This window comes from Varanus komodoensis, unplaced genomic scaffold, assembly GCF_004798865.1.
Source record: "Varanus komodoensis strain SLA01 unplaced genomic scaffold, ASM479886v1 scaffold8, whole genome shotgun sequence".
NCBI classification, from domain to species: Eukaryota; Metazoa; Chordata; class Lepidosauria; order Squamata; family Varanidae; genus Varanus; species Varanus komodoensis.
Window position 1 is genome coordinate 31645491 of NW_025336481.1, and position 26972 is coordinate 31672462.

The following is a 26972-nucleotide window of genomic DNA, read 5'->3' on the forward strand; positions in this document are numbered from 1 at the left end:
GCTGGCCCCGCCCTGCCCGCCGGAACGCACGTGGCCCGGTTTCCAGCAGCCGCTGTCATTCAGGCGCCTCCTCCTCCCCTCCTGCGCGCAAACAGGCTCAGCGGGGCCTCTGCTGGCTCTCGGGTGTGATGTGAGGAGCCGGAGCGCCAACGCCGGTCTCAGGGGCAGCAGTAGCAACCGCGGCTTCTGTTCACGGTGCAGCGGAGGGAAGTGGCTTGATCGCTTCCTCCCCGGAGCCCGGGCATGAGCCCGGCCGGCCTTTGCTGGTGCGGTGCCTTGAGTCCGAGAACAAGGAGGGTCGACGTCGTCGTGGACGGGGGAGAGGAGACCGTGCAAAGGGGCCCCCAGGGCGGGAAATGTGCTGGTTTCCGGCGGCCCCTGGAGCAGCATGTTCCCCGACACTGCTAACACCTCTTCCAGCAGCGGCAGCGGGCAGCCGGATTCAGCAGGCGCCGCCGGAGCGCACAGTCCTGGCGGCAGCGAGTCCTGCAAGAGCAGCAGCGTCCCAGCGGCAGCGGCCGAGAGCGACGGCGAGGAGGACGAAGAGGAGGCGGCGGCGAGGGCTCGCGGCTTGTCCCGTTCCATGCTGGCTCTCGGTCTGGGGCTACTGTTGCTGGCTGTGCCCCTCTTCCATCTGGGTCAGCAGCAGGAAGAGGAGGAGGAAGAGGCCGGCGGGCAGCTGTGCTCGGCCTTGCTCCTGCTCCGGCTCGTCCTTTACCTGGTATGCGCCGCCAGCGCCTTCTTGCTCGGCACCTTGCTTGCTCTGGTCAGCCAGAGCCGCGGCCGCCTCAGAGCCCCACCGGATTTCCGAGCTGCTTGGAACAGCCGCTATTCGGGAAGGGAAAACATCGCTCCTTTATTGCGAACTGCCGTGGTAAGAGAGTTCTCCCAACCAGAGCTTTACCTCCGACACAACTCCCCCAGTCAGCTTCGAAAGCGTTTATTACCTCCTCCATTTCAAACGCTTGGAATGTGTTCATTGGCTTTAAAAATGGTTAAAACTCAGCTGTCCTCAGCCTTCCTTCAAGTGTTTGGCTGTGTAGAATGAAATGCCTCTGCGCTTATAAAGAGTATGATTTCCTCACAACGTCGGAATCGGAGCTAGGGTCTTCCATGCTTCTGGGTTTAGAGTGCAGGGATTTTTTTTAGCTATTGCTCTCAGCTATTGCTTATGTTTCAGGATCTCCTTTTATCAAGTAAAACAACGATCAGGTTGACTTCTCCCTTATATCTGGTGCATTCAGAGGAATAAAGGGAGAGAATTCTTCCTGCTTGGGGTGTACATGTGTATGCTTAGCAGCTTGGTACTTAATTTTATCTTCCTGTTGAATGATGGGGATCTCACAGCATGGCCTGTACAGTGACAGTGCAGCTGCTTTAGTTATTTTGGCTGCACTGTCCAATATCTCAAAGGATTGTTTCAGACTAGAAAATGCAATACTGGTAAATTGTTCCAAGTAAGATTAAAAAGTGCTGGTTCAGTTCAGTAGCATTAGTTGGCCATTTTTTGATCTGCATGGCTTTAAGGTAATACTTAAATAGTATCTGCTTGTGAATAAAATACAGAAACATCTAAGGTTCTCAACTTTTAACACCTCCTTGTTCAATTGTTTAATTTAAGTAGGGTTTCAGTAAGAATCAGCTCCTTATATCAAAGCTGGCTGTATGAAAAGGAAGGATGACATGGGCCACCTAAAGCACTGGTGATTGGGGTACAATTAAAAGGCAGTGAAATTGGCACTTGGGTTGGCATTTGGTAACATATATTTGCCATGGCAGATGTCATTTGGTTTCTCAGTCATCAACATGTTTGGGCTCTCTCTGCACTGATTTGCTGAAGCTTTTCTCTTTTTGGTTTCAGCACTTAAGCCTAAAATTAGAAGGGCAAGAAGTAGCACCAGAGGGAAGAAACAGGTTGCAAGGGATTGTGATGACATTCTGCAGTCTGGTCTTAGTTTTCACCAAAGTGGTAAACTTTCTGTAGAATGTGCCACTAGAGGTGGGAGTTTATGTGTTAGAATGTACATCTATGCAAAAATGTTCAACATGTATCACACAACTCCCTTCATTTACAGACGTAGACACACACTTTTTGTTGGACATTTGATTCTCTTTACAAAGGGATTTTTGTTTCAATGGAGGATTCTGTCATCTGCAGGCTGAAATGTATAATCCAGACATGGATCTAGCCCTTCAAATGTGTACCAGGCCATAGTGAACCTGCTAAAATACACAAATCTTTCATGGGTGGGAGGATTAGTGAAAATCAGCACTTGGATCAGCACAGTCAGTTTGTAGGTGCTGATTCTGTTGAATTAGCATAACAGACCTGGACAAGCTCCCATGTGGATGTGTTTTTCACAGATTCTTCAAGATTTCATACCTTGTAAGTCCAAATTACTTCTTCTCTTCCTCCTTTTATTTAATATGACATCTCAACTCAAAATGCATTTACTGGGAAGTATATTCAGTTGATGTGGATCAAATTAAGCACATAGACCACTTTAGAATTGTAGAGCTGCAGGGGGCCTTGTTGAACATTTTCTTCAGTCGATTTATTTTGATGCAAATATTTTATGTTTAGGGAAGGTATTCTTTTTCTAAAATGCAAATAAATCAACCATTGATACATACCATGAAGTCAGCTGGTCATCTGCATGTTTTAGGATATCATATCTGCTGAAAACAATGCATCTAAGTTGTCTGCAAAAATGATGTATTCACCTGCTTCATTATTAGAGTTTTCTTACATGTATGTTTTGACTGTTTAGGAAAAGGTGTGTGCACATTGTAACACATGACAAACTAGATGCACATTTGCAGTACATCATGGCCTATGCTAGGGGTGTCCAAATTGAGGCTTGCAAGTCACATGCAGCTCTTGATGAATTAATTTTGCAGCTCACCACTTACTGCCACCACCCATGAGTACTTGCTTGTCACTCGCAACCTGTCACTGTCACCTGCAGGTGCTTGCTTGCCTCTCTCAAACATCTAACATTTACCTGACGTGGCTCTTCCATTGAGCAAGTCTGGCCACCTGGGGCCTATGCCATGGTTAAGGAATTTCAGGCCTGGGAGCCAAATCTGGCCTTCCTTGGATTCCAGTCTGACCCACCTGCGTTCATTAGATGCCATTGCCTTCTTCCTCTGCTCTGCTCGCTTTCTCCCAAATTTTATGCAGTTCTTCCTCATTCACGGGGTTGAAATGCCTGCTCTAAGAGGGATGCACCCACGAGAGCCTCCCTTTAATTGAATTTGGTCCCCGAGTTGAAGTAGGTTCTCTACTCCTGGCCTATGTACTCCTTGTACAGAGACACTGCATCCATAGGAGAAATGTCAGTGTGAAACATGATAGATAAATATTTGCTGAGAATTATTCAACCTGATGGACAAATAGAAACTGAACTTGTAGGGCCATTTTAAAAACTAACTGAATGAGAAAATATTTTATTTCTTTATTGTAGCCAAATAGCCAAAGTTCCCTCAGCAACAGATTTAAAGTAACAGAAACTGAAAGACTAAAACACCAAGGCAAATATGAAGCTGTTCCCTCACACTAAAAGAGTATAATGCAGAAGTCAGGAGAGCCTTTCTTGTCTTGAACTAAGTAATTGCTGTTGAGTACACAAAATACAAGTCGTACTATGGGCTATACTGGGTTAGTGTCGATAGTTACTTATCTGAGCTGCAGTCTGGTAAGTCTCCATAGATAGTAATGGCTAAGATCCAATTATTGTGACCTCCTTGCTTTGTAGTCTGCCTTTTTTTTTTTTCCAGGAATGGCTCATTACGATTGGCTCGTCAGATACATTGGCTGTAACCAGCCAGCTATTGGGAGCCCAGAAAAAACCTGGATATGACAAGTAAAGCAGACATGTGTATTTGTTCCGCACCTATTGTTTATACACCAGACAAAATGAATGTGTGCCAACTGTTATTCTTATCAAGCATATAGCCTGATTTATTTCCTTCCTTACAAAGAAATCAGCATATAGCTTGATTTATTTCCTTCCTTTTACATACAGATACAAATAAATCTGGAGAAATTCCAAATACTTTTAACTCTTTACATACTGTAAACTATGCCTTGTTCTACAGTTTAGTTTGCAACATCTGAAGGAGAACCATGTTACATGTAGACAGAATCAGTAATGATGTCAGGCTCCAGGCCTCTTTACTAACAATATATTTTGTTATGTTGAACTCCTTGATTTGATTCAACTGATCACATCCAAACTGATAAAGATCACAAAGATTTTAGTTTGCCACCAAAGGAACATATGCAGTCAAAAGCTCTTGAATGGATTCTGTGCAGAATTTGCCTGAAAAAGGTCCATGCACAGACAGCCGCAAACAGCAATCATGTGGACTGTTTTACACACTGAATTATTAAAACTAACCTATCATGTATTAATATAGTCTAATTGGACATATATCTTCATTATATTTTTATGATCTAGTTGCTAGGTTTGTAGAACAGCATTGCAAATAAGCCCACTTACTGTTCTCAAAAAAAAATTATGGCTCATGTGTCTTTGGTTGTAGTCCACAAGCCATACTGTGGTTTCTTGTTGAAGACTGCCCATGGCTATTCTATAGTTTTGTGTCCTTACTGGTTTGTACACTTAAACTGCTAATCGGCCTTTAGTAATGGGATCAGTTTCATTCTAAAGTGAGACCTACTGTGTAGTTCCTGATAACTGTTATCTTTACATAATGGCCCAGCATACCTTTTAGCTTCTAGTTTTCAGGAATGAATCTTCCTTGTCCTTCTGGTTTGGATTCTGTCTCCTGATAACATTCTCAGATGGGGAGTAATTTCTTGATTGCTTGTAGGCAGGTAACCTTGGAATGATGTTTCCTGTTTTGGTAATGAAGTATTAGCTAATAGAATTAAATCCTTTGCAGACTTTTCAAGAATCTAGGGAATGAGTTATTTAATATTAATGTTCAGTTACAGGTAACAAGTGGTTGATTATTCATATTACATAAGAGTTAAGCTATGAGTGGTGGTGGTGCTACCTCTTAGAAATATAGACAAAAAAAGGTGTCTTGAAGCTTGTATTACCTTTCAGGGTAGAGATGCAGACCAACTGATTTGTCACAACTGCTTCTACAGATGCCTACTTCTTTTGTAGCACTTGACTTATAAATGTGTGCTTTCTGCTTTCTTTTGATAGCATGCATACCTATTTTCTTCTCAAACACCCTCCCCATTTTCCTTTTATCCATCTGTCTGCCTTTACTAGACAAGTATGCTATTGGGTTTTTGTTTGTTTGTTTGTTGGGGGAGTGCATTTATGTTGTAGTTGAAAATAAACCGGCTTTTTTGAGTAATTTCTTTGCAGTAAGTTTTATGGTGGGCAAATGGAGCAGAGTATCTTGACCAGAAAAGTAGACCACATTTGTTTTCATTTATTTTAATAAATTTAAATCTGCCAAGGATATCTGGCATTCTTGGGTTGGAGGGGCAATGAACACTCAACCCTTTGCCCCCCACCTGTGTCAAGATTTGGATTGAGGCGTGTTGCCTAGCAACTCAAGCCATGTGTAGTATCCACTTGGCTGCCAGCTGCTGTTACTGAGTATTTTCCCCTGCCCAACTCCATTGTCTTTGTTTGCTTGTGCATGCAGGGGACACCTGAGCACAGAACAGCTTCCCCATTGCAGAATAGGTAGAAGGAATTGGGGAAGCCTGCCTGAGGTGAATTTAACAGTGCTCCTATCAGTGGGCAGGGAGTTGGATGGGGGAAGAAGCCACCTTGCTAAGCAGAACAGAGTTAGAAGGAAGTAGTAGAAAGAAAGAAGCCAGGCCACTTTAATTGTTCAAGAGATGGGCTGGCAGGCAATTAAAATGACTGTAAGAGTGTTGCTGCTGTTAGGAACCCAACTTTTCCTAAGATTTGGTGGCTGTGAGTCATTTCCTGTTTTTTTCTGAGCAAGACCTGGAAGCTGCAGGTCATCTGAACAAGATATGATGGCTGTGGGGCAGTAACATTTTTTTTTCCTGAGCAAGTTATTGCAGTGCTCTTGGATCTAATAAAAATTCCAATTTCTGCTTCTTATTCCCAAGTCCAGTGTGCTGTCCTACACAGAAGGAAAATGCTGCTGTCTTACAACACCCACATTTTTCTCAAGAGTAAAATAAATATGTTTGTTTGTATGTGCATGCTTAGGTGGTCTGGGGTTGCTGGAAAATAGCCCTGGACTTCCTTTTATATTTTTCCTTTTTTTTTTTTTTTACAATTTTACTGTGTTTAGGATAGCATAGAAGAAAACAAATGAATGCCCTGTTGCTTTTGTGTATAGAAATGCTAGATGTCATTTGTTCAGCTTCAGCTGGCTGTCTGGCTCTTCCTCTTTTGATCTCCTCTCTCCCCATCAGTCTCATTGTTTGCTACTGCATGCTACTTAATGAAATAATTTACCAATAGATTTACCAATTTACCAAAATATATATTCCTAAATAGGATAAATATTAAGTAATATAAGCACATATACTTTCTGGGAAGGCATGGCAAGCAGTGGATCATAAAGTTCTTGGAACTAAAGATTGATAATTGCAAAACCTATGTTAGTAACTGTTAAAAGACCCTATCCTTATTTTGTTTTCAGGACACCAACATTGCTATCTCTGGGTTCTAAAATCTAGAATAGTTTTAATTATCTGAAATATTGGCTCTGAATGTCATTTAGAGTACATAGAATTAGATGGTTATTGTGCCATGGCCAATTTATACAGGAGACTTGCCTAAAGTATCTTTTTGTTTTGTTTTGTTCAGAGAGTTATGTGGTTATCTGAACATGGAATTAATGCAGGGGTGGGGAGACCTAAAAGTTTATTAATGATGGCCATGTGTCCTAGACAGTTTTTCACATTGACAGACTTGTGAATGATGCTAATAACTTTTAAATATGTGGGGAGGATGTGTGTGAGGAGGAATTAGCAGTTACCTAGCAACTGCATGGATATGCTTCTAGGTCATGTAAAGACGGAAGGTTTAATGCCACACTGCCTTTAAATGGAGTTTTCTAGCAGTAGTTTTGGGCAGACCTGACCTACCCATAGAAGGATCTGCCAAGAATTGTTCATTTTGGGGTCCTTTCTTGAGATAAAGGTACGATAGAAGAGTGTCTATCTTGGGTTGCACTGAGGTTTTGTAGAGTTCAGAGGTTGTGTTTTTCTATAGTTCAGTAGCCTAGGAATATTGTTACAGCAGAGTGGCTAATTTAACCATGTTAATACTCTTATGTCTCCCTCAAAGTTGTTGAACAAAATACAGAAGCCTACAGAGGAGATACAAACATTTTTAACAAAGCTCACTTATACATGGGTTTAAAATAACTGCAATTAACATCTGTATAATCTTTTCTATCTGATTGCACAATCTTCACTTGTTACAGGGAGCCTTGTTAGTAGCTATAAACATTCCTGATTTAGATGTCAATTAGCTTTAAAAATGTAACACCTCAGATATGTTGCCAGGTTAGCCAAGATTAGGTGATAAGGTGTGCAAATGATCCCCTTCTGCACACACACACACAAATCTGATATATAAGATGTATTCAGATGATAAGGTTACCTTAATAAACTTTGATCAAATGAGTCTTTTGCCCTAACATACAACTCCTTCACTTTTTGCTTTGAGGGATTAGCTATTTTGCCTGAACCAGAAACTATAATTAGCGGCCTTGGAACAAACTATAAAATTAAACTAACTTCAAACTGTGTTTAATATCCTGGCTTATATTGAAGCTGGTAATCATGGCTTCCCAGTTTAGCTGAAACAGAAAACAATGGTTAATTAGAAGCTTCCTGTTTGGATTTGCTTGAAAAGTGGAACAGCTGGGAGCTTTATTCAGGGAGCTACTTTAGTAGCAGTTGTGAATTTTGTTCTTAAATTAAAGCTTGGATAAGAGATACTAAAACAATATTAGAAGCAATAACTCTTCATTACCAAAGTTACATCTGACATTAATGGACATCCAGACATAGTTGTATTCTCTTGTGATAATATTAATTGTTGCAATATCAAACATTAAGCACATATGACTCATTGTATACTGCTTTTTGTGAAACTTGGTCTTTAATCTGTGTCCCAAAGTTGAAGAAGAGCTTTCCTTTTGCAGTGTTCAAGTTCATTATGTTGTTTATCCTTGGCCTCTTGCCATTTTTTCCCTCATGGCATCATAGAAATCATACCTAGTTTTGACCATGGGAAGTAGGTTTTATTTTTTTCTCACATTGTTTGAGAAGAACCAAGAGGATGGATAAATCTGCATGAACTGGTTTTATTGCTTATGCTAGCTGTCTGTGAAAGCTTTAGAGAATAGCCATAACCCAGTGGTGTGACTTAGTTTTATTTTAAAAGTCTTCATGGCTTAGGAGTAGATTGCCTGAAGGACCTCTTGTCTCTACATGTGTCAGTCTGTACACTAAGATATTAATGGTCTTGCTTTGACCAACTGAGATACAGAGGGCACTTATAAGAGAAAGGGTTTACTCAGTGGAATGCTGTCCCTAAAGAAGTACCTTTGATATTATTTCATTTCCATTGGCTTTTTTATCTCCCAAAGCTTTTTAACCCTCTATTGTTTTTATTATCCTTTTTCTTTGCTCAGAAGTCTTTGTATGAGACTTTGCATAGCCATTTCCAGTTGGAGTGGACAATACTGAGCTAGATGAAATAATAGTCAAACAGGATAAAACAGCCTCTTCCGTTCATTAACAAATGTGGTAGGTAGCAGTCCCTAACTTAGAATGGCTATAAAAAGATTTGCCTTGGTAAAGCAGCCCTTGCTTTGCATGTAGAAGGTCCCAGGCAGAATTACAACCAAGGGAAAGGATCATACCCCCAATGTAATTTGGTCCCTGGCAGGTACATTCACAAGATGATTCAATGGGCATATCCACCATGAACCAGTGTTACGTGTCGAATGTCCCAAATTCAATTGCCTTTGTAGCATGTAATCCTAAGGACTTTTGCTCAGAAGTAAGGCCAATTGAATTCTATGTGATTGTCTCCTTTATAAGAATATTTAGGATTTCAGCCTTGGAAAGGAGATGTTATAATTATTACATTGCATTTACACCCTTCATTTCTTCTTGTGAGAAGGAAGCCAAGGCAGTTTACAAAGTTCTTTCTATTTTAACAATCATATAAGATAGATTAGGTGATAGTCTGTGACTGGTCCAGAATCTCCCTGTGAATTCCATGGCCAAGCAGAGACCAGAACCTGGATCTTCCAAGTCCCAGACCAACACTCTAACCCCTATGCCTCCCTGGCTCTGATAGTGGCTTGATACCTTGTAGGGCTGCTTCCTGATTACCAAGTATCATCTAGCCCAGAACAATCCATTAATTTATTCAATCTAAGGCAGCTCCTGGTATCCTTATAGTACATACCTGTTACTGTCATCACATATGAAATGACCTTAGTTTGTGTGTTCGGAAATTGTTTCTGTCTTCTGATTGCTTTCTGAAACCTGTATATATCCTGTTATCCACCTGCAGGCTGTGCTTTTGTGACTCTTTCCCTCCTCTCCCTCAGTTAAGGCTACTGTGAGTGGGGATTTTAACTGGGAAAATGGCATGGGTGAAAGAGTTAACCCCCAGCACCATTGCCTTAATCCAATTTGTACACCCCCCTTTTTCTCCAGTGTCTGTTATTCATTTAAAACAAGGAGACAAACAACTGTAATCACATTCACAGATCTCCCAAATTACATCAAACAGTAACTCAGAGGTATCCTGGGGAAAGGGTCATATGAGAGCAGAATGCAAGCTTTTGATTAAAGAGTCACTTTATTTGTATGTGTGTGTGTGTATGCATATGTACATACCTGGTTCCTTGCCTGCAGGCATGTGGATGGGGCAAGCTTTAAATATATCTTTTTGGGAGTAGTCTTATACTTCACACTACTAGGTACATATGTTAGCCGGGGAACAAGTAAATTCTCCTGTTGCTCATTCAGTTTTTGGAAAATGAGGGTTTCCTTAAACAGAAACTCAGCTTTGAGGGAAGATGTGTGGTCTGTTCAGATATGCATTTATTTACCCAAAGCATGAAGTACAGGAAGGGCTTCTAGAGGTGCTGATTTTCTTGGCATGCTTTCAACATATGAAATGTTGGTTTCCATGACTTCAACAAATATATGGTGGTATTTTCCTGTTGTGTACCATGACAATTGACTCTGCTCCTGCTTGGCACTTAATATATGAGATAAGCAGCTCCACTCTTTACATCTTTAGGTTATGAAATATCTTGGCCCTTTCAGTTTCAGTGATATGCTTATATCTAAATGATAAATAATTTTAAGTATTTTCAAGTTGCTTGTTGAGATTGAAGAACTTTGGAGTTGAATACTGACCAGGATTTTTGGCAACACAAGCTTTGAAAGAAAATTCCCATTGACAGGTTGTTTGTAATAGCTTGGCTAGGTGTCTCAAACAAGGATGGATTATGCTGGATTTAGTAATCAAATCTCCCTTTCCCCATATGCAGTGTTCATCCATGTCTTAGGCATGTGTGTGTTTATCTTTCTTTTATTCAGAATTTTGTATCTGGAAATGCGCAGGAACCTGTCCAGTCAAGGAGAGTGATGATTTCTCATAACATGGATAAAGCTCTGAAAGAAGGTAGGTCTCTTTTAAGATCATCTAATTTTAGCAGTCTCCAATATGTTTGTGAATGCCCTTGACACTACTGCAGATTGACTGCCCCAATCCTCTACAGTCTCTCCGTGTGTTTGCGTGTTACCCACTCTTGTCTCTCTATCTTCCTGCCCTCTCTTTCTCCCACTTGTTCTGGCTCTTCTTCCTCCAGCCTTCTGTACATGAAGGCATGTCACCCAGTGGCTTTACCAAGGCTGCTTTTTTCCCCTTTGTTCAAGGATTACAGCACCTTTCATAGTAATTTTTTTCCTCCTGGAGTTTTTCTGTTTGGCCTTCTGCATGTTCCTCTACATTCCATTACACAATACAAGGTGGAACTGTGATATAGAGGTGAATTTCAAAAATGCACTAGGCCTGTGTAATGAATAATGATGCCATATAGGAAAATATCAGACTTCCCTTGCTCTAAAAAAAATGTAACGAAAATGTCTAGAAAACTTGGGAGAGGCTCTGGTAGGATGATGAAAATTGGGAGCATCCAATAATGCCTCATGTAGAAGAGCCCTCTCTTTTTCCTTTTCTCTCTTTGGGTCCTCTTTCTTTCCTTGCTTCCTTCTCTTTTTCTGGCTGCTGTTCCCCACCCCCTTTTCTCTCTCTCTTTTTCTGGATCCTCTCCCCCACCCCCTTCCCCTGTCTGTTCTTTCTTATGGCTCTTTTTCTTTCTCTGGTCCCTTTTTCCCCCTTTACCTTTCTTCTCTTTTCTCTTAGGACATACTTTCTCCATTCTCATATAACTTAATGGAGCAATTTTGCCTTTTGGTATAGGGCAAAGTCCCTTGCCAAAAATTAACTGGAGGGAGATGAAGTGTATCCCCTTCCAAGAACTGTAGCCCCAAGAGTCTTTGTTCTCTGACCCCCAGTCAATTTTTTGGCAAGGACCGTTTTCATTTCCTATACAAGCTTATGAGGAATAGCTCCATACGTTTCTTTAAGGAGCGACAGTCACATTGTGGGCACCTTATAGGTGCAGTGACATCAGCAGGTACCACATTGGAAATCACTAGACAGTAGCTAGTTACTTCATGAGAAAGTTTTCAATATTCCACTGTAAGCGTAATATATTTATAAAACAAACAAATGTAGGAACTTGCCTCCAAGTACTTCAAGTTGTACAGAGAAGTGGGATGCTAATAATGTGCTGTCATTGGCTACAGTAGACAGGGGTGGATCCAGACTTCTGGAAATGGAATTCCACTGATAGAATAGGGTGCTATTCAGTCTTGATTTTTTTCATCCTCCCAAAGCATGTGGAAAACTCCCCTGAAAGACTGTTTGTAGTAATAGGAGATGGTGCCAGGGCTTCAGTAGACTCTGTCTGAGCTAGAAACTAATGCTGTTCTTGGTCAATAGGACTGCCAATCCAGGCGTAGTGGTGTGTGACCTGTAATGGTTGGACTGATTTGAGCCCAGGAGAGTTAAAGGATAGTTTCCTGTATTCTCAGGTGCTCAATGGCATGTATAGTGTGATGGGACATATCAGTTGTTCTAGTTTTATTTAATTTGTTTTAGATGTTTAAACTGTTTTTGTTTAATGGTTTCATATTTGTGCACTTGAATTTGTATACTGTGTTTTATTGTATATGGATTTTTATTCTGTTTCATTGTTCAAGAAATTTTTGTGAACTACCCAGTGAACTTCAGATATTGGGCAGTATAGAAAATCAATAATAAATTCCTCATGGACCTACCTATATGCTTTGATTGCTGGGGCAGCTTTTCTGCCATCCGCGGTTATCAGAGGTGAGGTTGGCTGAGATGCATGGAAGGGAACTCCCTATACCAGAAGATTTGCTCATTTCCCTCTTTACTTATCTGCAGGCATCAGTTTAAGTGTTTGCTGAGGGTTTTGTCCTAGCTGTGGTGACGTGTCATTGCCCAGAGATGTATTTTTAATTGCATTGTCTCTAGTGTGATTTTTAAAACAAGAAAAACATGTTCATTGTTTTATTGCCTTTACTGCATTGTTGGATCATTTAAAAACTGTGGGAAAGTGGACTGTTGATACTTTAATAAATAAACAGCAGCGGCCTTGATGAAACTGAACAAGGCGGCCACTCCTCATTGCCCATTTAGAGCTTTCTCTTATTTTTCTTTTTTTACTCTTTTTATGTTGTTCCCTCTGTACTACTAGGGAGCATTTGTCTTTTTGTCTATAGAAAAATGATATTGGTCCCCAAAATCATCAAGAGTAGTTCCACTTTCTGCAGCTATTGTTTCCCCATGAGATAGGCAAGCAGGCAATTAGGACAAGCACTGTAGATGACAGACTTAGTTCACTTTATTGATTTGATTTGATTGCTTGTGCCAGAATTTGTGGCTGCTAGTTTAAACAGCACATGCCTTCATCTGCAAAGAAAATACAGTGTTGATATATACTTAATGTGCATACATCTAATATAATATGGCTTGTGTAGCCTAAAATTAATTATTGTATAAGCAAAATCCAGACCATTTCATTGGAAAACAGTGGAGACATGGCTTATGTTTGGTTACCACCTGATAAAAGTGGCTTAGTGAACATCTATGTATAAATTAATACTGACTTGCAAAGGCAGTGGTAAGGAGTAGCTTTGTTGGTCTAAGTTATTCCTCTTTGCTACTGAAGTGCTTTATGAAGGATTTCTTCTGAAAAAGGAAACTGGAATACTTCAGAGTCACAAAATGGCAGCATAAGAAGAGACTTGCATTGCTCACAATGGTGATGTTACAGACATTTTCTATTAACAGCTGCTGTGATCCTTACTTTCTGGCCAGCTCTTTCTGTTGCAGTGGTTGTGTTGAGGTGCAGATAGGTGGAAGAATATTCCCAGCTTCCAGACAGGATGCATTTAAGAATTAGGTTGGCCCTACTTTTTTCTTGCAACAGATGCATAAATATGAGCTGGGGACTACTTGGATACTCTATTCAGTACATATATTTATATTCCACCTGTGTAGCATCCCTAGGAGGTTTGTGATCTAAGTGCTGACTAGATTGGTTTTTTTTTTAATTTAGCTTTGCAAGGTGGCTGCATCATCTGCCCTAACACCACACCTTGGCTGTTCTATTACCATGGAATAGTGGCTCCCATGTAATGGGAATGTCATTTGGAATTCTTCAGGTGGTTGAGTAAGCAAATCGACTTAGGGTGCAATCCTTAACCTTTTCTGGCAAAATAAAAAAAGAAAAAATCTCCATAAAAGTCATAGCTCGGGCATGCTGGGAGTTGTAGGGCTCTTTTCTGACTACATATAGATAGGATTATTCCATTACAAGCTTTCCTTGTTGACTCCTCCTAGTTTTCTTAGATCAAATTTCTTGCATTGTAGCATTGTGTTCTTATTTCTGGAAAGGGAGAATATAAAGGAGGTAGGCTTTTTGGATACTAATTGTGCATTGCTTTGCCTGTTTGTAAGGGTCCAGACAGGATGCTGCAACTTCATCTTTGGTATTGTTTTTGTTTCAGTGTTTGACTACAGCTACAGAGATTATGTTTTGTCTTGGTATGGGAACCTCAGCAGAGACGAGGGGCAGCTGTACCACCTGCTATCAGAAGACTTCTGGGAAGTTGCTAAGCAGTTGCGACACAGGCTCAGTCACATTGATGTAGTTAAAGTTGTCTGCAATGATGTAGTGAAAGTTTTGTTCACCCACTTCTGTGACCTTAAAACAGCCAATTCCAGGTAATACTGCATTCTCTCATTATGTATCTATTTTAGTTTAATTACAAGACTTTTCTACCACTTGTTTCTAAAACTGTACTGAAATTGCAAAGACTGTTTAGGACAAGACAAACAACAACTATAGCAATACTGACCAGTCAAAGACACAGACAACTTGTATCTGTCTCTGTGCCTTGTTGCTGACTTGAATCTAGTTTATCCAGCCAGAAAACACCGAAGAGATAGGCAGGATTGTAGGCCTCATCCTGTTCTCTTGTCAGGCCATATAGGCCTTCTCTTACCGAATTGTCACATAAATTCTGTGTTGCTTGTGTTGATGTGCAAAAAGTTGTCATTTGTGTGTGTGGAGACCACTGTCATCTCTCATAACTGTGACTTTGGTGAGATCAGAGCTTCACCACTGATCAGCAAGAGCAGATCTCTGGCTAGGCTCATTTAAATGAATATGGTGAGAAGTTGGTATATTGTCTCAATACTTTACTATAAACAGCACATTTTGCCAATCCTTTTTGTGTTGTGAGTGAAGACGTTGATTAAATATAGGCAAAGGAAGTTGCCACAAAATGACTCTTGGAAAAAGAACAGTGCTGCTTATTTATTTTTAGACATGGATAACTGTTGTCCTCTTCTCTTGCATTAGGAACTGAAGCCCTCTGGCATGTGTGAGGAATCCTCTTGCTATCTTCTATTATAGATGGGAGGTCCTTCTGCTTGCTTCCTCTCAAAGTCCTTAGGAAAAGGCAGTGGGGCTTGGGAAGATTAGGGGGGCCCCAGTGGAGTGAGCCAAAGTCTAGATGAGCTGGATGGGCAACCATCATGGGCTAGAAGGTCTGTGAGCTGGAGATTGCCCTCCTATGATCTCAGAGCTCCCTTTTTCCTGCCAAGATAGCTATTGAGTAGGATCAGTGATAGCTGTATAGCTGTTATGAGAATCTCTGTGTTGTAGAGGATCATGTTTTGGACGTCTATCATGAAAACTGAGTTTAACTCTCTGCTTGTCCTTGAAGGTCCCTGGCTGTATGTTTCCCTTTTAAACATGTTTATCTGAAATATTGCTGCACCATGCTTCAATAAAAAGAAGTACAACTATTAAGGCAATACAAATCCAAACAATCATAAAGACATAAGAATTAAATGACAGAAAGATCTTAACATCCGTCTGACTAGAAAAAATATGTCTGTGCACCTTTTTATTTATATTACAAGATTGATATGCCGCTTCATATCCTGGTATGGGGATATACAAAGCTCCAAAAGGACAAGCAAAGTGGACGCCAGGGTTATAGGTGGTAGATGTTCATTTGTTGCAATTGCATTAGACAAAAACCTTACTGAGGCTGCCATAAGGACTGCTGCTTTATGTAATTTGCAGTGCTTTTGTCTTGTACCTAATATACTCTTGAATTGGCACTCATAGAATTAATATACATATTTTTACTGAGAGGTCAAGGATATATCAGATTACTTTTGCACTCCTTTGGCAGTATCTGTGAAGTTTTCTTTCCCAAATTAAATGTTCTTAACACAGATTTTAAGCAGAAGGAAAATCATGGATGCTTCTTCATTTCTACAAAGGTAATATGGTATTGGCTCTCCCCCAGCCTGCCCCCACTTGTTGCATTACATTTTTTTAACTCTCTGGCAGTCTACAGAAGTCTTTCCTAGTCAAGCATTCGGTATAGTTTATATGCCTTTTCAGAAAATTAATTTCCAGGTGCTGATTTGTTGTTAATATTCCAAAGGCCTTATAACAGGGGTGGCCAAAGCAAGGCTCATGAGCCGTATGTGGTTCTTTGAGTTTATTTGGCTGCTTGCTGCTCCAGGTACCTGCTTGCCGCTCATTGCCCCCTGGTGCTGCTTCCCACAGGCACCTTCTTTTCCCACAGGCACCTTCTTTTAGCTCTCAAGCATCTGACATTTACCATATTTGGCTCTTCCATTGAGCAAATCTCGCCACCCAGCTTTATAAATTGCTGTAAGACATCAAAATCTGTAGAGAAAAGAAACTTACTATTTTCTTTCTTAATTTTCCCTCTCCAAATTGCAGTAAACTCATTTTAAAAGAAGGAAGTGGTAAATATGAAGAACATTAGAGGATTTTTTCTTTGCAAATATATCAAGGCATGTCAAAAATCATGTATTAAAAACCCCCTGAAATAACCTGATATGCTTCCTAGGCCATCTTGCCTTAGCAAATTTAAAAGAGGGAACCATCCATTATCTGCAGGTTCTTTATTTTCATGCTAACAACATAAATTGGACCGTCTTTCACTTCATAAACATTTCTAGCAGTTCATGCATGTTCTAATGTTCTAATTCTTTTGCAAGATGCTTAGGTACTGAGAGCCATATTCACCCATTTGTTTTCCCTTGGATGTTGGTGAATATTCTATGTAAAATGTCATATAGATTTATTGCTGTGGAAAACATATTTCAGATTTATGTCTTGTTCAGCTTGCATGACCATTACATGGTCAAAACGATGAAGAATCAGAATGGGCCTGAGGGCTTTATATATTTACTGAAAAACTGCTGTTAAAGGAATAGGTTACAACGATTCACTTTGAAAAGGCTCCTTCTTATGTTCCTGAGCGAAATGCTGGTGTTTCTTTTTCTTTTATCTGTCACCCTCCTTTCTACATAAATATGTGGTCTAGAAGTCTTTCAAAACAGCTCTTTATGCTCTCACCTGGATCAACAGTGCAGAAGTTCACCACTTTTAAACACAGCTATGGTAGACTGAAGTTGGAAGTGTGTGGATTTTCCACTCAGGAAATGACTTGGTTCAGACATCACAGTGACAAATTGTAGGTTAATTAACCTACAGTTTCTTCTTATATATATTGGATTGTTTAATGCATAAAACGTTTGGGAGCAGTTTTTACTAGACACAGGCAACCTGGCAAGTAGCTATTTGCAAGACTGTGATAAGTGTTGACATTTTTCTGCTTTTACTGTCTTGTATCTAAGCCACGTCTTAAAGTTAGATTTTGTGAATTGCCCAGAGATCCATTGGTTAGCACAATCCTCAGATGTTATGGAATAAATATGTATTTAAATAAATTTAATGTATTTAAATACAGAATTTAGCAGAGAGCAATTTAATAATGAATGGCTAGGTTTTGATTGACCATGGTGCAATCTAATTTTGCACTGAACTCTAATTTTACCCAAAAAAGCAAACTTCATGAACAATCCACAACAGTGGATGAGAGTGAAGGGGGAAGCACAGGAACCTCAGCTTTACAAAGAAATGATTTTTCATGTTAAAAGGCAATGCATTTTCACACATTTTTATGCATACATGATTTTCTTCTATTATGAATTTATTTTAAAGTAACAATGACTCGAAGATGGCTACATTTGTGCTGTTCTTTTGTAGACTGGAAGAACAACCACGACCATTTTTACTGCACCCTTGTTTGAGGAACCCTGAGGAAGAAGCAAGATTCCTGCAAGCATGTTCCCAAATTCTGGTGTACTGTCTCCTGCCCTCGAAGGATGCCCGGTCTCTGAGTTTGCGCATAGTGCTTGCAGAAATACTAGCATCAAAAGGTAACTATGATTAAGCAGTAGTTAAACATTTGCGCAGCTCCTGTGCTGGTGATGATAATACCAGTACATAGATTAAATTAGTCAGAAAACTTGCCCTTAAAATGTAATGCTATGTAAGCTACATATAATACATACACAGGAAGCTTTTTTCCCTGTTAAGAAATTATCATTGTGATGCAGAACTGGATTGTTCAAGGGTGTCTGCTGAAGGTATACTCTGATGCCACTGTATTGTTGTGTTTTTAGAATTTATTTTTGTTGCAAGTTTCAACAAGGAAAGGAAAAGGAAAAATGCACCTTCATAGATTTGGCTGTATCAGTCTTGCTATTTAAGCAACTGCCAAAATCTTCACTGTCTCTCCAATATGCCTACCTTACAAAGTTGTGCAGTTGGACACATGCTGAACTGGGTTATAAAAGATTTCAACTTCTCGTTTAGGGATATTTGTTGCATTTTATCACAAGAAGGATAGGCAATAAGCTAGCCTTATAGAAGGTTTACTGGGATTTCACGCATTGGTGCAAGAATGAATAGTACCCTCATTAAATTTAAAATACTTTAATAATTAGCAAAAGCTTATTTTAAATATCTCATTATTAAGAAGAAAACATTGATCTTTCAAAGACCCAGGGATCTTGGCAAATAGGAAAATTGCAACAGATTTTGCAGTTTGTTGAAGCATGAGGGCATCTGTCTTTTGTAAATCACATTTTGTTAGATAATATAGTTCCTTATGTGGTTCATTTTTATGGTGATTGATTATCTAACTTATGTCATAATTACAAGGGTGAAGTATTAAGCTCTGTTCATGGAAATTTGGCAACATCTTTACTTCCAGTGCTTTATGTATTGATGAATATTGGAAATTAATGAAAAAATATTTTTTTGGAAATCTTTAAGAATTATGGATTTCAGATGTCCTTAACTAAGCTAATAAGGTGCCCTTAACTAAGATACAAACGCTCCTTTAATTTGACTCTGGTCTTTGCTGCTGAGCAGTATTCTTTTCTTCCATTACCAGTAGGTTCTATCAGTTTGTCTACCTTTTTCTGTGTTTCCACTGTCACAGTCCTACCTATGGAGCTCTGCAGACAGATGAGACATGGCGTGGCTGGGGTCCCAGTCTCTCTGCAACTCTGTTCAGTGCAGAAAAAGGCAAATAACATGGGTGGAGACAATGTCTGTTGCATTCTGTGAGCACGGGCATGTATGTGAACATTACACTGGAACACATGAACTCACGTGCTGTAATTTAAAGGCGTTAGGGTTCAGTTTTCTCTCCTCCTCTCTCCTCTCTCAGTTTTGCTCCTCCTCTCTCTCCTATAAGTCATTTAGTAACTGTTCCATTTTATTCTTCACTAAAAATCTAAAACTACTGACCATCTTTCAACCAGATGTATCATGAACAATCGGTGTTCATGAACAAAAAATTCACCCCACTGTTCTAGTAGTCAGAAGTTCATAACATTAAATGAGACTTCCTAACCACTTATACTGGCACTGACTTTGTTTATTACTTTAAGAAATGCAGAACACAACAAGCATGAATGTAAGATCAGAGAAGTCTTTACTGAATCTAATTGTTCTTTAGAGGTTTGATAGACTATTATTCTGAACTTGGTGTGCGGGCAAACTTGATGTTCACTGGGTCTAGAACATGGACCCTTAAAAAAGTTGTAGAATGTATTGACATATGCCATGGAGAAACCTTCATGGAAAGAGGATTATGGTGACATTGTAGACAAAGACAGCCTCACTCAGAAGGTACATAGCTGTCTCAAAGAAAAGCCACAATAAACCTGTTAGTCTCCAGGATGTTGTAAATCCTTTTTTTGGTAATGTGGCCATTCTTCTCAGATTCATCGATGGAAATGTCTGTATTGTGGGAGGAAAAATCATATTTGACCAGATATCCTTTATGGTGTAGTGCAGCTATGACTTCCTCTTCCTCTTTCACTCAATGTTATTGCAGGAGTATTGGAAGCTATTTTATACCGAGTCAGATCATTGGTACATTGGTACTCAAATGGTCTACCCCGAATGACAACAGTGTTCCATGGTTTTAAGCAAGCAGCACACCTTGAAATGAAAATGTGAGGTGTTGAACCTAGGCTATTTTATAAATGAAAATCATATGCTCATGCCATTAAACCTGTGGCCATTTCCTGTCAGTCGACAGGCTAAAGGAAGTACATAAAATATACAAATATATTCTAATTTGCAGCCCTGCTGCTCTAAAATGTGACCTTACCAATCAGCTCAAGCTTTAGTCAGTCAATCAGCTTGTTTAAAGCTTGCTGCCCACTTTTGCAGTTTATAGGAAATGTTTAGTAAGCATGGAACAACAATGTTTTAATGGACTGAATTTCCAAACTCCTGTTAAGTATAAACTTTTAAGGTTGCGTGTCACCTCTGACTGTGTTAGGGCTGGTAAAGCAGCAGTCCCAAACACATATTTGGAATAATTCCCGTTGAACACTGTGGAACTTGCTTCCAAGTAAAGATTAACAGAATTAGGCTATAAAAAGAAATTGTGTAAATGAAGGCAATATTGAGGTATGGTTAATTTTTATCCAAATGTCAGGTTGATCCTCTTCAATGCAAAGATAGCTTTCTCCAATCTGTTCTTTTCTTTTGTGTTCTAACTTCAGTACTGAAACCCATGGTAGAACTGCTGAGTGATCCAAACTACATCAACCAAATGTTGCTTGCCCAGATGGAGTACAGAGAGCATGTGAATGAACAACACAAAAGAGCCTACACATATGCTCCTTCTTATGAAGAATTCATCAAGCTTATTAATAGCAGCTCTGATGTTGAATTCCTCAAACAGCTAAGGTATCTTATGTTAACCCAAAGGGCACTCATCCCAAAATATTTCCCCTGGCATTTGATGAGATGGGAGTGCAGGCATCAAAGTCAAGAATCCGCGAGGAGATAAATCTCGGTGTTTAAGGCATGCATATTGTTGAGGACAGACTGGATGGGTGTACCAGCAACCTGCCTTGAAATGTGCGTTCTCCAGCCCAGACTTCCTGCAATTCAGGATCTGGAGGCAGGAGGCTTTGTTTACTGACCACGTGGGAGCAGGCCAGGCTCCTGGGGCGTTTATCTGTTATTTTTGCTAACCAGAGTGGTTGTATTTCATGACTGCCCTCAGCTGTGGACTGTTCATAGTTAAAAGGACTGAAAAATTGCTTAGAATATTGCTGGATACTTCAGAATGGGGTTTTTTTTTAGTTTCTTTGGGTTGTACTTTCAGTGGAGGTGGCTGTGTTTCAGGGACTTGCATGAAAGTTCTGTTTTCCAGCTAGATTTTAGCGATCCTTCATTATGATTTTCATGGGATTTTAGTGAGGAATCTGCAAATAGTAGAATGTTTGGAGAGACATCATTTGAAATATCCATTGACTTTCTTATAATGATGAAGGCTTGGGATATTGAGGGGACCTTGAGTACCAGCTTCACTGACTGGGTCGTGGCACTGCTATCATTGCGGGTACATATATTCTGAATGCAAAATGTTAAGGTTCTGTGCAAGTATCATTTGGTTATTACTCATTTGTTCAGCCCAAACACTGTGGAACTTTCAGGAAACATGATCCCTTATCTGTGGAAAGAAGTATAGGTCAGATGAAAGGATAAAAGCAAGGGAAAAATCTGGAGATAAGTGGTGTGGCATTGTAGAATTTGTGTCAGTTCCTGTTTGCGTTGCTCCTAAGCTGTTTGCATGCTAATATGTTGAACTGGAACACAAGGGACTGGGTAAATGTAACAGAACAAAAGATAAGAATGAAATTGTGTTTTCTGTGGAAGAGTGCTCTGGGTGACTGAGTTAAATTATTTTGTTACTCAGCTAGCTCATTGTTTTTGATCCATATTTTGCCAGTAAAGCAGAGTTGCAGACAGCATAAATAAGGTAAATAGGTACTGCCTCAATGTAAATAAATGTGGGGTTTATTGCTTTAATAGCATTATTTCAGCTGTTTTCCTCAACTGAAAGCTAAGTTGTTACTCTGGAGACAACTGTTTTTTTAATCAGCTTTCTTTAGGGCTCTGTAATCATTTTTTGTAATGCTTGCAGAGAACATTTCTGCTTACAGATGGACATTTTTAGGGCTACCTATATTTGGGCATTCAGGACAGGATAAAGTTTCTGGTGGTGTGCTGCCTGCTTTGCTGCCCAATAGTCTGCCTTCCTGTGCTAGCTGGGGCGGTCTTGGAGCTCTGGTCTTCTCAGCATGTGCTGGGGAGACTTAAACGTATATGATGAGGGCACCTTGTTTGAAGTGTCTTAGGACTTAATGGCATACATGACAACCACGAGTCTGTTCCAGTGGTGTGTCTGGCCCCACTAATGGGACCAGAACATGCCTTGGGCCTAGTTTTCTGCATTAGGTAAGATGATGGTGATCTAGATGTGGAGGAACTTTCTATAATTCTGTCATCTTGGAGAAATCTTGGGGTTTAGATTTGAGGGGCTCAGAGCCTCTTCAGGGACAGCAGACTGATTAGGAAGATCCATCCCAAGAGACTGATGGATCTAGATGGCTCTTCCAAATTTTCCTATGACCTCAGCAAGAAAAGTCCTGGTTGGTCCCTGGAATGGAAAAATGACCTGGGGGATTGACACAGTTGTTCCGGAGCATCTGCTCCCATGGAGGAGAAGCATACAAGATCTCTGATTTTTCGGGATAGTGTAAGCAGTGAAGCAGTCAGGGCATTGATTAGAGCTTTCTCCTGTATGAGCCTGACATGATTTTAAGATCCTAAGGGGAGGCCCTTCTCTCAGTACCATCACTTTCAGAGATACATTTCACTGTGGTGCAAAAGAGGAACTTCTCAATGACTATGGCACTCCTCATCTTAGCAGCCCGTTTAATACTTTGATTATTATTGTATACGTGATGGCTTTTCCAGAAAACTTTGAAAGTTTTTGAAACTTGCTAGTACTATTTTTGATAGATTGAAAGTTGTAATTTTTGCAATTATCCATCCTTGACGTGTGAAACTACTGAAGGAAATCTGCAGCATATTAGTTTAGGAAACAGGACTACCATATTAACACTGTTATAGCAAATGGAAAACAGCCTTTCCTTGATATCACATAAAACCAAATTCTTTGAACAGAAGGCTTGCCATTGTCCCCGAAAACAGTTTTTTTCTTCAGTGATTACTTATAACTAATCATATACAGCCACTGAAGAAAAATCACAGAAACCTGACTTTTTCTTTTATTTTATAACTAGGTATCAGATTGTAGTGGAAATAGTTCAAGCAACCACCATCAGCAGCTTTCCACAGTTGAAACGGCAAAAAGGTATGTTGACTCTTTTCAAAACTTGTTTAAACCCTAGCAAGTTGTCACTAAATTCTGTGTATGGCCATTTCTAGACAAATACTGAGTATGAAGTTGGTGTCTTCATGTTTATTAGTATGATAATTTAAGCGACTCATTTCTGGTTGCAGCATTCTGTAGTCTAGTGTAAACTTGGCAAGATTTTTAAAGCTTTATATTAGACAAGGGACCAAAAGGACTGCCAAATGGGGTTTTTCAGTCCAATATGCTTTACTCAAACAGCACCCCTGCCCTGCATGCAATCAACTTTTGAAACCAATGTGACTTTACGAATGGATATTATAAGTCATGTTGGGGGGTGGGGGTGGTCAGCAGTTCACTTCTTCTTTTATAAAGTTGAGATACAGTGGGTTGGGCCATATATATATGGGTTTATATAAACCCACTTCTTGCCCAGTTCAGCATATTTGTAGAGGGCCACTTATTAATGGTGGGAACAGTGCTGGCTGTCACTGACCTTTTAAAAAAATGACTTCTGTATACTCATATTAGCACTATGGAAATCCACATTTCAAATGTCAAAGAACTTGCTGTTGGTTATGGTCAGGTAATGCACAAAGGATGGGTTAGGGTAAGGGTGCTGGGGTGAGCAGCTGGAGGTGGAGAAAACAAAAAATAAAGTCTAGAACTATGCAGGGCATATGTGTCATACTTTTAGACTACTGTAACTCTTCTTTGCTGCCATTCAGTTTTCTACTCACTTCTGTACCCTGTCTACCAAGGTTTTGATTAGCAGCAAGGATAGTTTAAACTTGCTGGCTTATCAAAGACCTGAGAGTCTCTGAATGCCAGATTCTGTACTAGGTAGCAATAATTGTGCACATGTGTGTTTATCATGCAGTATCAGAGAGGTGTTGTACGTGCTTTCTGTTGAGTATTATGTTGGTTTTAAATTGTTCAGAATTAATTGTGCTGTTAAACCTGTTAAATTGTTCAGAATTAATTGTGTTGTTGATATTTTGAGTGAAACTTAGCAAAGGATTTGAACCTGTAAGAGAAGTATTTTAAGATGCACCTAACTCAGGATTTCTGGCGTGGCTTGGATAAAGGTTGGCTACTCTTTGGTTTTATCTGTGTATGTATGGACAGAACAAGATCCATTCTCTTTATGTTTTGCAGGTTGTTCAGTGTCTTTCATTCTCCTGACCACTTGTTAACTAAATCAGAATTTGTGCAAATACATTCATACACAGTTATATAAATTGAAATCCACACTCCCAAAAAATTGCAGTCGTATCGTTTGCAATTCGTATGCAAATTCCCTCAAAATGAGATTGTTCACACTGTAGCCTATGGGAAAAATGCACACTTTGGTGGCTCTTTTTATTTTCCACATTTTCCTATGCCTAAAATTGTGATAATTTCAGAAAATACTCCCAAAATGGTACATAAGTACACGGAAACAGCACAACTTCAAAGAAGCTGGTCTGTCAGGTTCTTAGAAATTCAAACTTATTTGTAAACATTGTGGATTTCATCAACATTTCCAGCTATGCTATTCTTAAGGGAGATCACATGGCAAAATGCAGCGGGGAGATCAATATGTGATATTACTTGCCTCTTTCTTCTGTTTGAAATGTGGTGCATTCCAAAATGTGAGCATGTTTGCTTTGATGTCATCATTTGTCAGCATGCAGGCATTTGAGAAAGTACTTGGGTTTAAGTAACGTATTTTTTGTTACAAGTACAATGAAGGTTGACAGAAAATGTGCCCCTTTTATCTTTTGGCTTTCTGCAACAGTAAAGAATTCACTTTCATCTACCATTCCAGCTTTCTAAATATTGCTTCTTCCATTACACTTTTGCTTCAAATGCTTCATTTCTACTTTACTCAGATGGTTGTTTCTTTGTTTGCAAGGAGTACTTTTTCCATGCCTTTTGGCTTACCTCATGTATCTGTCATTTTTTGTGGTTTGGAAAAAGCTCTGCTTTTTGTGTTGTATGATCTACCCACTGGCAGTCTATTGTGCTAAGTATAGTAATCTGCTATTAGCAATATTAGTAAATAACAGTGTAACAAACCATGAGTAACAAACCATGTCATACATAAATGACATGGTAACATCCTAAAGTAGAATGCTTGTTCCCTTGTGAGCCCTTTTGTTGACTTTAGATGTGTGTCTAAGTTGCTGTTCCAGTTTGGTTATATACTTCAGTTTTTGTAACCATTGTAAAATAATGCCTTTACATAGGTTGTTTATTTGTTTTTTTTTATAAAATACGAAGGTCTGTTTTGAAACAGTATGAAGGAAAAATTGAAACAATGTTTGTAGTAAACTTCCTTATAGAGCTAAGTATTGATGCCTTTCAGATAAACAAGTTAGTTTACTGGAAATACTGTTTCACAAATTAATAAGCAAAGAGGATACAGAAGCTGTATAGGCCTACATTTAAAAATCAGTTGAATGTATGCATCCACTGGTTGCCAGCATAATTTAGTGCTGTTTATCTTTTCCTTTGCCTTTGTTAGTATTGACTAAAATTAAGTACAGAGGTTCTGCAGCTCGGCTTTTTTATTAACTTTGCTCAATTTCAGGGAGTTTAGATGATTCAGAAAGGTTTTTTGTTATTTTTTCTGTAAAGGGAATGGGGAACTTTGTATCTTTGTATTCACTAGAAAGAGTCTAGCAAAATGGAAAGTTATTTTCAGAGTCTAGAGGAAGGGTATTTCTAAGTTCTCGTTGTGTGGTGATGCCTAAAGGAAAATTTTGTTGGTTTATTGTATTTGTTTGCTACGACTGGTTGGTTTACAGCTTAAGTTGGACTCAGAATGGTAGATGGAGGGGGCTTTTCTTCTTTTGAACAAGTTTAGATACATGTTTTAGTTTTACTCAACTCTGTGGAATAAAATCTGAAGTTTTAGCATGTGGTAAAACTGGTTATCCCCCCCCCCCCCCAAATTACCTGTTTGGACAAATCTGCATGGTGACAGAGTTGATGAAGACATGTCATAGCTGACTTTGCAGCTGGTGTGATTTTTTTTTTTTAAGAGGAGTAATGGCTGTTGGACTGCACCAAAGAATTTCAGGAGATCATTCTGTGCTTTTTTGGACTGCATCAAAGCCTTTGACTACATCACAAGACACTGTGGGTGTTTCTGAAAGAAACAGGTGCGATACAGCACTTGATTGCATCATAGGCAAGAAGATACTGTTAGAACAGAATATGGAGAAACAGGATGGTTTCCTCCAGGTGTCAGGCAAAGGTATATTTTATCTCCTTATCTGTTCAACCTGTGTGCAGATCATATCATAAGGAAAGTTGGATTAGAATCAGAGGAAGGAGCAAAAATTGGTGGAAGGTATATTACTATTTTAAGATATGCAGATGATACCATTTGGTCAGAAAGCAGCTATGAATTGAAACAACTTCTGATGAGAGTGAAAGAAGAAAATGCAAAAGTAAGATGGCAGCTGAACAAAAATCATGACTACAAAAGAATTACACAAGTTTAAGGTCAGCAATGAAGGAATTGTGAAGACGTTCCATAGCTCAGTTATAAATTCAAATGGAGACTGCAGCCAAGAATGTAGGAGAAGGTTGAGACTTGAAAGGGCATCATTGAAGGAACTAGGAAAGATCATAAAGTGTAGGGACAGTCCAGGAGTCCACATTATTGTATAGTGATCCACTGGAGAAGGAAATGGCAACCCACTCCAGTATCTTTGCCATGAAAACCCCATGGACAGTACCAAAAGGCAAAAAGATATGACGC

General features: G+C 39.5%; 1 protein-coding gene across 4 annotated transcripts in view; it reads left to right on the forward strand.

Annotated features, from left to right (window-relative positions):
• Positions 1-128: 128 nt before the first annotated feature.
• The window catches only part of SNX25 (sorting nexin 25), a 53540-nt gene continuing 26696 nt past the window's right edge, over positions 129-26972 (forward strand). For 2 of the 4 annotated variants that reach the window (XR_006417104.1, XM_044455234.1), the window contains exons 1-6: positions 129-874; positions 10559-10643; positions 14126-14342; positions 17725-17897; positions 20550-20736; positions 23148-23218. Coding sequence is in view for 3 of the 4 variants with exons in the window: in XM_044455234.1 (XP_044311169.1) it covers positions 389-874; positions 10559-10643; positions 14126-14342; positions 17725-17897; positions 20550-20736; positions 23148-23218 (1219 nt within the window). In the remaining variant the exon portion in view is untranslated. Of the gene's footprint in view, positions 875-1572; positions 1578-10558; positions 10644-14125; positions 14343-17724; positions 17898-20549; positions 20737-23147; positions 23219-26972 lie in introns of those variants that run through there. The other 2 variants (XM_044455235.1, XM_044455236.1) reach the window with 2 other exon arrangements.